At 33.0% G+C, this 13,223-nt stretch overlaps 1 protein-coding gene and 1 pseudogene across 1 annotated transcript; both read right to left on the bottom strand.

Annotated features, from left to right (window-relative positions):
* Positions 1-1,071: 1,071 nt before the first annotated feature.
* On the bottom strand, positions 1,072-4,590 carry LOC132718250 (complement C1q-like protein 3; annotated as a pseudogene).
* A 2,055-nt stretch (positions 4,591-6,645) lies between these two features.
* On the bottom strand, positions 6,646-12,613 carry LOC132718249 (complement C1q-like protein 4). Its single transcript, XM_060701896.1, has 6 exons — positions 12,532-12,613; positions 11,820-11,893; positions 9,265-9,384; positions 8,703-8,788; positions 8,311-8,428; positions 6,646-6,817 (listed from the first exon to the last, which is right to left on the bottom strand). The coding sequence occupies exons 2-6, from the start codon at positions 11,887-11,889 to the stop codon at positions 6,714-6,716; spliced, it is 498 nt and encodes a 165-aa protein (XP_060557879.1). The 5' UTR covers positions 11,890-11,893; positions 12,532-12,613; the 3' UTR covers positions 6,646-6,713.
* Positions 12,614-13,223: the final 610 nt, after the last annotated feature.

Genomic DNA, 13,223 nt, shown 5'->3' with positions numbered 1-13,223 from the left:
TCAGATCCAATCAATATTGCGATAAAATTTCAACGGTTTAGATATGGTGTCCTATATGGGCCAGATGCGACATTTTAATGAATTAATCTTCACACTGCGCCTCCGCTAATTATCGTTTTTCGCCCCGCGCCCAACCGTTTTATTTTCTTTTAATCTCGCTCCTGGCACCACAAGGCGACGGTTTATTCATTAAATCGAGACCCCGCTATTAGCGTGTTTTCGCTCCGCGCCCGCCATTCTAACTTGTTAATTCTCGACCTTTCTTTTTGCGGGATTTCGGGGCAAAAACACGCTAATTAGCGGGGGTATGGGGCGAAGTTTTATTCATCAAACTTTGCCCAGCGTCCACGATAATGAGTGAGACTGAAAAAGGATTGGAAAACTGCACTAAATACCGTAATCCGGCATATACTGGACAAGTGGACAAGGCGCTTGAATGTTTAAATGCTAAAATCTTGCCTTATCACCCAAAGGAATGAACTGTAAAAGGTTTATTTATCTTTTCACACCGATTCATGTATGATAATGAATGAAAAATGTAAAAATCGTCGAAAAAAACGATGTTTGTCTATTTTGTGGTAATGATTTCTGCAAGCGTCTAGAAGTACTGTTCGAGTCCTGTAATGAGTTAAATTACCCGCTAATAAGCGTGTTTTCGCCACCGCCCCAAGCCCTTTTATTTCTTAAACTTCGCTCCTCGTTCCCGCTAAATAGCGTGTTTTCGCTCCGCGCCCGAGCATTATAACTTGTTAATTCTCGACTTTTCGCTTGGCGGGATCACGGGGTGAAAACACGAATGTTACAAATCAGCCACCATACACGAGGTATGTTTTTCTTAACATAAGTAACTTATTTGGCTGCTGAGAAACATTTTTAATATTCACTGTAACTATTTAAAGTATCAGAATTTTCAACGCTCGTATTCCCCTTAAACCAATAAGGCAATCAAGATTTACTTCTAAATAGGTACATGGAAGCACTTAAATCAAATAATCCTTTTACCCTTAAATGTGTTTTTTTTTAGAAATAAGAACGCAGCAAAATTGGTATATAAAAACAACATACACAACAGATTTCTTGTATCATATATTTTCCACAATATTAAAAATATGTCAAACAAAGTGTTCCAGTGTTTTAGTCGGCATGGACAAGATACCCGCTTAGAACACAGTATATTTCATCCTGACGTCCATATAAGTTTGTGTCCGACCCGAAACTATTGTCGACCCCTTTGATCGAAATCTGGAATTAAAACGTATGTAGGACTGTAATACAAATACAAGTTTATGGGGTTTTTATCTATCCACTTTTTCTACAAGAATTTATCACCTATAAAAGGCAAAAAAAAAGAATAAAAAAAATAAAAAACGCGAGTCACATCTTAAATTGTCCGCTTATCATTTAAATGTTTCTTTTTTTTCAAATGTTTGACAGACGTGTTGATATTAAAAAAGCATATTCCAATACAGTCAAACCTGTTAATTTAGGCCATCCAAGAGAGAGGCCGAACGAACATGTCCTTTATAGACAAGCGGTCTCTAATTTGAGTTAATTTGTTCATTATAGTCAATTTAGGCTTGTCTCAGAGTGGCCTTTATTATTTATCATGTGGCCTTTAAAAACAGGTTTGACTGAAGGTGTTGAAATATAATAAATCAGTATAAAGTCTAAACCGTGTCTCCTTGTGCGAGTTTGAGAATAACGGAGTTGCCGCCGCTGGCGTAGTCATCAGTGTTGTGACCATAAACCGACTCACTATAATCGGCATTCTTGTAAATAGTTCCAACCAAGCGGACCTGTAATTCTGTGCTAGCATATGGAACTGAAATGATAAACGAAAAGTACATTCTTACACGAAAATGTGTTTGAAAAGTGTTGTAGTTTCATTTCTTTTATTTGTGACTATATAAATAGTTACTTTAAAAATTTGTATGTCATCTGGTATATTTGGTTCAACACGAGTATAAACAAATGTTAGCCGAAAGGGTTATATGGCAACAAACTGTTTAGACACGGTCATATAACCCGACCGAATGCCATATAACGATTTTGTAATACGGCAGACTTTTTTCTTTGATTAAACTCGAAATAATTCACGAAATATGTAGAGTATATAAAGATAATATAATGCCGGAAAATGGACAAAGACATACGTGCAGGTACATTTATTGTAAGCAATATTAATTGCAAAACTGTTGACAATGTCATATTTCAACTATATACGAGGATGAATTATATTCATTCGGAAGGGCCACCTAAATTTCAAATCTAGTGGTCCAGCTTACCACCTGCTAAAACGTAAGTGTGAAGGAACAGCGATGACCGGAAAAGTGTCAGTTTGAATGTATGGAGACAATTATACTATGCCAGTCAGGTTATAACTTATTACACATAGAAACAGGCTTATGATATTTACCGTTAATAAGTAGAAACCAACTGCAGTGCTGAACACTGGCCTGAAATCATTGGAACCAGGAGTGACACCGGCAAAAATATAACAGAAATAACTTTAATCCGGATGTCAAGCAGACGACAACTTTTTCATGATACATTTAGCATGTGTGGCAGGTAGGAACCTTCAAAATGAAATTTGAACCAGATACGATAGTAAAAACTTAATTGCATGGAAATCGGATGTGAGGCGGTGTGAGGGGGGGGGGGTAAAAGCTTACCTGGAATACATAGTAGCCGGCTAATGGACAGGTGAATACACCAGTATTGTTATCATAGCCACTGCCTTTGTTTGAGAACACTTTGTTGAATATGACGTTTCCAGCATGTTGTATGGTTTGGTCGTGAGTAAGACCTGCTGAAAATGACACTTCTCCCTCCTCTTGTCCGGCCACTTATCATACAAATATAAAGATACAATCTCTTAATATGAATAAATATATACTATTTGAATATTTTGTTGTGTGTTTTTTTTTCTGAGCGTTTCGCAACCTTATTTTTAGTATTATCTACTTATTATTCTAGCATGCATGTTTCCAGAAATATATTAATTATGCCATTACATTGAAATTCTGACATATTAAGACCACACAAAGAACGAACAACAACAACAACAACAAACCAACGAAGAGGATAAATTGGCCTTTTTATATTGAAAATATAACTAAAGGCCCATTTTACCCAAGAAAGTTTTATTTCAATCAAGCTTTTCAATTTTGTAGTCCGACTTCAGTTTCCAAAAATTTCTTATTGGCCATATTATACCCGTGTCATCCTTTGCTTCGTTTGCATTTTTGCAATTAGTATAGTTATTGTAATTAAGTATTTTTGTATCGGAGTCATAATACGATTTTGTTTTACATTTTACTACTTTCATGGCACATTATTTCACATGAAGCTTTACTTTTATGTACGTGATAATCATCTAACATGCCCTAAAACCATTATTTAATTGTTGTTAAACTCATGTGTACCCATTCTAGAGAAGGAAAAGTGTATTCGTTTTTGAGACGTGCCTTTAAAGGCTTCATTTTTCTTCCTAAATCATTTACGAACAACTTGTTAAAACGGATGTGAATCACATTACCTAATCCGACTACAACACTAACGATTACGAGGATGATCATCTTGCTGAAACAGAAATAACAAAACGAATAATTTGAGACACGTCACAACAAAACCAACATAATGGGTTTGCGATCAGCATGGATCCAGATCAGCCTGCGCATCCGCGCAGTCTGATCAGGATCCATGCTGTTCGCTATCAGTTTCTTTACTTGTTTAGGTTGTAACAACCTGATCCGATCAGACTGACGCATCGAGGATGTTCATCATGCTGGGAAACAAATTAACAAAAAGATAATGTTGACGCTTCTTTAACATATTGTATTCAGACAAGTCTATCACTACAACTTAGCCCGATACAAAATTATTGTAAAAATGTGATCTAATAAGCAGGCAGAAGAGCGAAAATCTGTACAGGTGTCCATAAATGCTTTGTATATTTCATAATATAGTTCCTAGAATTCTTTTCCGAAGAATTTTTGGATAGAATGTTATCAAATATCATGTACTTAACAATACAACAGATGTAACAAACGTAGCAAAAGTGTCTCGAATGTAATACTTCCGTGAGCAATGGCAACAAAGGTAACAAACATAGCAAAAGTATCCCGAATGTGATACTTCCGTGAGTAAAGGCAACAAAAGTAACAAACATTGCAAGAGTTTACCGAACTTTCTTGAGCAATAGCAACAAAAGTAATAGCAGACTAGGTTTATTTAAGTCTGTTCATAAGTTATAAATGTGCAATGTCTCTCAAGACCCCCTAGCACCGGCTTAAATTGTATTCATTTATTATCGTTGTGTGTCTAATGAATTCAATGATTCCGAAAAACCAAAACATATTGCGACATTGGGATGAGGTACGGGGGCAACGTCTTCCAGCTTCTATGCCTACTGTTTGATAATACCCCCCCCCCCCCCTTACACACAAAAAAAATACTGTTGTATAGTTTTCAACTTACCTTGCAGAAATGTAGAATCGCACTGGTAAACCAACTGATAAGATTTAACACTCACTGATAACAATTTTTGACCTAAAATCTAAATTTAGAGTCTCCGGGGTTGCTTATATTGTTGTAGAACCCACAGTTTTTGATCTACGCAGATTAATTTGCATTGACGTAATATAACAATCGTTTGTAACATATTGAAATCGTATTAAAAAAAACTTGTCAATGGACAAGGAACATAAGATATCGATAATTTTCAACTATTAGTTATAATAAAGCAATTATGTGATTAAAGCAATTTGACATAAAACACGGAAAATACATAAATCTAGCCTTGAATCGTAACGGAATAGAATATTGAAATTAGTTTACGTCATATGACACTATGTGACTTTAATTGCAATTTATTACAATTGTACAAAAATGACATTTAAACTCTTTTTAGTATTGGAATTAAATATTAGTTATAACAGCGTTTTATTTGTGTTTAAATATGGTTACAATCGTAACTGACATATAATCTATCTAGACATCTTTGTAACCATAATTTAAACTACATAATTGCTCGGTTTGCTTGAAATAAATAAATGAATAAATAAATAAATTAAGGTTTGTAAATTTTAGCAGTCGTGTATGTAACTGTTACGATTATCCAACAAAAGTCGACATAAATAACATGCAGATTATTGGTCAAATAACTCAAAGAATGTTTGAAAGAACCATGATTGTAATTGCACTTTTGTAACGTCGCTTTTTATTGGATAATCGTGGTGTTTCTGTTAGCTATATACACGGCTGCTGCCAATTTATAAAACATTTTCTTTTTTCTTCTACTAACAAAGGAAAGTTGCCTTATAATAAATTTGTTATAAAGGTTCTTGGCAGGATATATAGTCCTATATTAACGGTTATATGCATATATAACACGAGCATCTGAACTTTCATACCAGAAAAATCCGTCAAGTTCCCTCTGAATTAACGTCTACGACGAATACATTTCCTCCTGGAAGTTTGCACCCAACTCGCACTACGTTTGCAATATGACCTAATTTTATCAGCAAAACGGATGTATTTGAGTTCAATATACAGTACACATATTAGCTCGAGTGTTTGAACCGATCTCGCCAATACTGGTGACAAATGAGAAAACATGGACGTGAAGAGCTCGAACCCTCGGCCCATGTATTAAGAGACAGACGCCTTAACCAATGCCAATTTTTACTTTTTTCGATACTGATAAATATATACTTATTATGTTAAAGTTGGTGTAAATTCGATTCTGAAAATATCTCATGCTGAAACTGAAAGATTTAAACCATATTTTCCAGTACGTAAAGGTTTACAAATCATTTTATCATGCCAGACCGACGTGGTTTCTAAGTGCTTGACATTTAGAATAAATGATACCGACAGTTAGCTGCTATATATAGATATGTTATATCTGACCATGTGTCTGGCACTAAGCAACAACATCCATGTATAATTCTAGATCTTTCGTGGCTTGTTGCTACGTATGATACTAAATACTGTCAAACATACTTATTTATGTCACTAAAATTCTTCAATTATAGACCAATTCACTTTTAGGGCATAACGCAATGGTTTCAGTTTTTTATAGTTACAAACTGACTTCAAATAAATCAAACGGTCGATTGAATATGACAACCCCCATTTTATATTCAGAAACGTAATTTTATAGTTTATATTCCTGACTTATTTCACTATTCATAACAACCCACCAGATAAGGCTATCGATTTGTAATCACTTGACTATTACTACAGCAACTATTCAAAAATTCGTCCAGTACCGTCTTTATTTTAGAAGGATATACAGTGAAAGTAGCTTTTGGAAGGTCGGTGGTTCTACATTAAAGGCAACTTAAGTTACAAATAATATTTGGAGAATGACCTTTGGCATCATCTCCGCTTGTTAAGATAATGTTCAACTGTTGACCCTTTCTTTACCTATAATACATAGACCCCTTGCGTGTCGTTCTTATTATCAGATTAGTGGATAAAATAAGAATTTCACCCTGACATATTTTGTTAATAAAAAAAGACACAATCATGTCAATGTTTGTGGTAAATCCACTGTTATTTAAATAAAAGGTTAGAGTAGGGATATATCAATCGGTAACAAACTAATAACTAACTTAAACAAACTAACAAACTCACATAAATTGCAATACAACTTATTGTATAATACAAATTACACTTTATTTCAAATTGGTTTATATGGTGTCTTATTATTCAGTTGGAAGAAGAAGAAACCCGGAGAAGGAGCTATACACCTCGTCTGTTCGTCCGTACAGTATACTGGACCCATGACCTTTGACATACACTCGATCACCTGAAATGATACATCATTTATTTTAGGTTTTATTTGATTGTATATTACTTAAAGGTAACACATCAATGAGACACAACTGTTAAGTTATGCAAATATAGGACACCTAAAGTGTATAAAACGATATATATGCTTTCTTAAGAATGTAAGATTAATTTCTATATTATACAGAATATTTAGAATGAATGAACGTGGTCAGTATATTTTATTGAAAGCAAATTTCACATGCGTGAAATTATCGCCAAACCTGCCAAAATGCAGCATAATATTTTTTTCTTGAACATATTATTCTGTTAACTTCATCATTCTTGTATATTAAATGATAAAGACATTCTATTTTAAAGATGGCTTATGATAAGACGGACCATGAGTTTACGAAAACAACTTATTTTTACAGTTTTTAAGTCTTTTACATGAATTATAGCTTTATTCCCTTTGAGATAATACAGCAATGCTACACAAATGTTTAGTTAAGCAAAATACAGACCTCTTAAGCTAAATGTTTGTAAATAAACATCATAAAGTCCATGCATTTAAAAACTACTATTTGTCTCAAACATGACAACACTTCCATGGTTATAGTTAAGCTTTTAAGGGACTCCACTGAGGTTTATTTTTTTACATGACAGTACTTGAAATAATGTTTCGAGACTATTGTTCCATTTGATGTAGGTCCAGACCAAATACCTGAGTACAAATTTCGGATCATTCGCTTGCCCCCTTTTTTCGCAGATTAATCAATATTCTAATTGTGAAAAATGACCTAAAATTGAAAACCCTGCAACGCTTTTTTCAAATACGATTTTTTTTCCTGAGCAATCTTGCATACCTTTCTGTTTTAATGCGCAAGCTGATCTGTGTAATTAATTCAAATTGTGTATTTTAGACCTTTGGACCTCAGTGGAGTTACTTCAGCGCTTTCGAACCTCCGTGGAATTCTTTTGCTCATGCAAATGAATTTGCATAAGATCTTCTTGATGTCAACTATTTTACCTTTTGAGATAAATGAATAGCAGCGGGGAGTGATTTTTGTGACGTAGTTTATACATATTTTTTAAAATACTTACTCTAGTTGCATTACTAAATGGTCATTACTAGTACAAAAATAACATTTTAGTAACACTACATTTTTACTCCTATTGTCAAAGATCTAGGTACAATTTTGTGCCCAGATATGTTTTTCAATGACATTTGTTCTAGTTTTCATGCCATTATTGTCCAACCTCATGTAAAGTCTTTATAACATTGTTTTTCACTGACATTTTTTTTCAGATTTTGTCATGTCATTGTTGTTCAATCTCATGTCAAGTCTTTGACTAAAGAAATTCATTGGCATTTTTTTCTTCAGATTGTGTCATGTCATTATTACTCAACCTCATGACAAGTATTTAATACATTGTTTTGCATTGACATTCTCATTTCCATGCCATTATTGCTCAACATCATGTCAAGTCTTTATTGCGATATCCCTGAACGTACGAAATCACTATCCTTACCTACAGCTAGTGATACAGTGAGAGCATTGCTGGCAGCGGCGTAATCTGCAGTGTTGTGAGCGTATGCACTTATCTGATAGTCGTTGTTCTTGTACACATCGAGGGACATAGTTCCAGCCTGTAACATGTAGTTCAATTTTACAGCATTAATTGTTACACGTGCGTTATTATGAATGATGGTCGTTGATTATGATGTCATTTAGACATACAGTTTTACTTTTATTGTGATGCCTGATAAATCTATGGGATGCCCGTAACAATTATAATACATGCATACTATTTTTCTTTTCTAGAACTTATTTTTCATCATTACATAATGGAGCATATAAAGGGGAAAAATGCAGAGCTTAAAGTAATTTTAATATACGAGATAGGTCAAAAAATATACTTACCGATTCCGAAAGGCCATGATACATAAAGGAATAAACACCAGCAACAGGACATGTGAATACTCCAGTCGTGTTGTCATAACCGTTTCCTTATTAAGAGTAAAACTAACTTTTTTATTTCATCATTATACAATAAAATTCTTACCAGAGAAGACTGCACATATAAGATTTGTTCATGTAATTTTGTAAGCCAAGACTTTGAAAATATGCTTATGTTTTTTTCTTTTTATCTTATCTGTTCACAACAACAAATGCACGGGGAGCATTTAAAGCATAAAATACATTAAAATATTTCTGTAAGTAAGCCGTTGGTTTGTCGGATTATATCCAGTGTACCGGTATGCTATGTTCCTATGCTACATTTATGCTGAATTAGATTTAAGACCTAATGCCTAAATATAATTCTCAAATATTAACATTCTAATAGAAATATCAGTCAAGAATTCGAAGCCCTGCTTAAAACCCGTTTTGAAACAATTTATTTTCAATCAGTTCATGCGGGCTAGTTATGTAAAAAATAAACATGTTTTAATTTATGCAAAGGAACGAAAATTGGTATAATTACCGGCATTTGACCAAACTTTATCATAAATTACCACATCGTCTTTGTTAAGGTTGAGATTTGTCGTTCGACCTGCTGAGAATGCTACAAAGTGACCAGTATCATGTCTTTTGTTGGGTATAACTGTAAATATAAATAAAATGATTTTAGAAGAAGAAGAAGAAGAAGAAAAGTAGAAGAAGAAGAGGAAGTAGAAGAAGAAGAAAAAGAAGAAGTAGAAGAAGAAGAAAAAGAAGTTGAAGGGAATGAACTTTGATAGGGGTGTAAAAATTTTGCACTTCTACAGAACATATTGTAACGTACTTTTGCCGCAGTGTCAGGATAGCTGATTCAAAAATACGCCACAAGTTCTACTGTATAAACATATATGCTAACTTAGCATCAGTTATATACAGCACCCGGTTTCAATGTTATATAAGTAGACTCTTTTCTTTAGGATTTCCGGAATAAATAATACAACGCTTTCATCAAGTTTCAATTCTTAGGTTTAATAGTGTATACATAGTTTTGTATACATAAACTGCATATATATTCTTATATATAACATTTAATACTATCTTATCATCAATATACAGAAATAAGTTTCGGCATCATTTCATAATGCGCTATGTTGTGATTTTATGATTTCCTAAAATATAAGTCAACAACGCTTTTATCAAGTTTGGATTCTTTGGTCTAATATCCGTTTAATTTAGGATTAAAAGTTATAACATGAAGTACGTCAGCTCTCATTCAGGAAAAGTTGCTTAATAAAAGTTTAATACATATTCCAATGTGATTTAGGAGTCCTTCCTAAATAGAAACTTACTAAAATTCAGTTTTGATGTTTTCTGCTCAGTTTTGAATTATCGCGCCTAAGCAACTTTAGTGGGCGTTGTTGTTCCAAAATGAGGACTGTCGCTCTATTTATAACCTTTGAGCCGTTTAGGAATTTAGGAAAGGATTCCCGACCAATCAGATTGCACTTAGGATTTATCTAAGCCAATCAGAATTGGTTAGGAATTCCCATCCTAAAATGAGTAAACAGCTCAAAAGATCATAATAACAAAATACAAAGAAAACATATAAAGTTGTAAGTAATCATTATGTTGAGAAATAACACTTACGCTATTTAATACATCTCAATTAAATACTTATGGTAATTTAGCAGGATTATTACAATTTAAAGAGAATTAGGATGATTCCACAACCCAACTTTACTAACGCGAATGACCGAACAAATAGTGCAGTCTTGTTTTACACAAATAAATTATTACAATAAATCTTTGAACAATTTGAGAAGCAAACATTATAATCACATAATACAAAATACATGTTACACAATAAAGTCAAATATGGTTCATTTCTAAACAAACTAACAGATATCGGTACTCGTGTACCTAAAACAAAGATGGCAGCCTCCATGAACATTTTGGGAAAGTTTTAGGAATTATTATTTAGACAAAAATAATTGAATTAGAGCATGTTTCATGAACAAATTACTGATTATAACATCAAAACATAATGGATACTACAAAATGTGGAGTAACAGACATGTTAATCCAGAAATAAAGAAATAATCGTGCTTCCTAAAATGTCAACAATCTAACATGAAATTCGGAGAAAGGTAACATTCAATTTTAGGAACGTTTATACATAGTGAATAATTAAAATGCTGAAAACAATATAATTACTTTACTGTCCTTATTTGAATAGGAATATTGCGTACTTAAATGCTAAAAGTGACAATAAGTAATTATTAATAAATAAATAATGATTCTAAAAATAGAATATTTCAGTAACAATAACAAGCTTACATGTCTTACAATATCATATATACACTCATCAATAGACTTAATCAAACCGAGTCTGCATTTTTCATATAATTTCGATGTTATTCATGTGTTTCCCTAGGAATTCTAAATTTTAATACTTTACAACAGCAGGTTTCAAGATCGGTGAGTCCAGATGTGAAATGTTGTCCCATACTTCATTGTTGTTATACTTTTCTTGTCTTTTGGGGCTATTAATTCCAGCACATTTAGTGCAGTCGATGTTAGTGGGCGTGAGAGATTTTGTACTTTAAACGAGCTCTGATGAACAGACACAATCAAACCGGGTCGGCAATTGATATTTAATTTTGTTCTTTGCACAGATTTTGAGTTATCTGCAATTTTTGAACTATGTAATCGTTTATATCGGGCGCTAAGAACACAATTGAAACTTTGCCTAATGTTTTATATGATTATAACATATTACTCAAAATTCAAATTTCACAATGTTTACGTCGAGAAGGACAACTACAAAATGTTATTATACATGTTTGACAGTTGATTTCAACATTAAAAGTTTTATTTGACAAGTTCCATCCAGTAATATGAATCATGTGTAGAAGAAAACTATTTGATAAACATTAAAAATGTACCAAATAAAAGCTTAAACTAAAACTTTTATGATAAAATATTACATTGATGTTTTTAACGCTAGTAATTAATTGCTAAATGTAAATTTTACTTGCTAGTAATTAATTTGGTTATAATCAGATGTAATTTATAGTTTGACACTATTTGGACACTCACCAACGTCCCCTATATTTGCTGCCGTTACCTCGGCTACCAGGAACAAACATGCTACTACTGCAATTGACATAATCCTGAAATAAAAGATAGAAGAGGTGTTGAAAAAATAATAAGAATACATAATATCCCTACAATCGTAGTAAAAAAACGAAGATAGAGTTGACCTGGTCTATTTTGATCATGCAATGGTTTTATCATAATGTAAGAGATTGGTTACAGAGAGAAAGGTAATTATGGCGGCTGATTTGTGCAATGTCGTTCTTTCGCTTCGCGGGGTACCAGGCGGAAACACTAAAATACAAAAACGTGACCACTTTATCGTCTTTCAAGATTACCAATCGAAATAGTTGACATAGAGGAGTTGTCACACAGCACGGTTTTTGCGCATTTAGTGACAGACAATTTTGCGAAATAACACGGAATATATGCATTAAATTCCCAAACACTCAAGTATGTTTTAATTATCATTAAACAGATTTTGCTTTCGTTAATTTTTGGAGCAAAATACTTGACATACTCGTAAAAGTATTTTTAGTTAAAGTCAAGCGGTACGGCAAAACAGTTGATATTAAGTTTGTGCTCAAACGTAACTAAGTATTATTTTGTCATTACTATTTTACATGTGGCCGTTTGACATATAATCATAACTAAAGAAATGGCGATTACTAGCAAAACTTGCTTCAATTTTAGAAGGAAAAAACAAACTTTTTACCTCTTTTCTGTAATTTGCTGATAACGTTCTGTTAAAATTGGTGTCAAATTAAATCGTCTACAAGACAAGGGACATTTTCTTATCTCTAAGGTTCACCTACTCGTGTCACGTGGTCTGCGGCCCATATTCGTGTCATTAAATATGACTTTAAATGAACACAAGTCATTAATTTGCAAACATACTGTACTTTGCAATGCCGTAAAATGATTCATTTCGCGTGTACATTGGTTCACGTTTTATTTTTGTGCCCATCAACGAATTCGAAGGAAGTAGCAAAGCCAACACAAAAGAATCATTTCAATACTATAGATTATTTGTTAAGTACTAAAGTTTAACATAAAGGCGTGGCTTTGTTAAAGAAATATTTTCTGAATTTGTTTTATTTGTTTCAGATGTGATTTTGATTTGCTTAGTTTTGCTTTCATTTTGTGCTTATGCCAATACACATTTTTGAATATTCAAATTAAGAGTAACGCGTTTTTACTTTATATAAGTATTTTTCTGTAATTTTGTTTTGCTTTTTTTGTTTTAGTTTTGTTTCTTATTTGTTTCGTTTTGCTTCCATTTTGTGCGTTTGTTGTTTTGTCTTTTATGTTTCTGACTCCTGTCAAAGTAACCATACATGTGATTATAAAAAAATTCGTACTTATATACATGTATTTATTTCCTCTAAGTTGGTATCTTAGACAATA

Source organism: Ruditapes philippinarum, unplaced genomic scaffold (genome assembly GCF_026571515.1).
Source record: "Ruditapes philippinarum isolate M1 unplaced genomic scaffold, ASM2657151v2 ctg5325_1_1_1_1, whole genome shotgun sequence".
In the NCBI taxonomy this organism is placed as follows: Eukaryota; Metazoa; Mollusca; class Bivalvia; order Venerida; family Veneridae; genus Ruditapes; species Ruditapes philippinarum.
Note: the sequence above shows the minus strand (reverse complement) of the source record. Positions and strands in the feature narration are given on the sequence as shown.

What these genes read in the sequence shown, in the direction of transcription:
- LOC132718249 (XM_060701896.1), bottom strand. Translation starts at nt 11,889, where the DNA reads ATGTCAATTGCAGTAGTAGCATGTTTGTTCCTGGTAGCCGAGGTAACG. An exon ending in TAAAGTTTGGTCAAATGCCG is followed by an intron (nt 8,789 to 9,264) that starts GTAATTATACCA and finishes ACTCTTAATAAG; the next exon opens with GAAACGGTTATGACAACACG. An exon ending in ATCATGGCCTTTCGGAATCG is followed by an intron (nt 8,429 to 8,702) that starts GTAAGTATATTT and finishes TACATGTTACAG; the next exon opens with GCTGGAACTATGTCCCTCGA.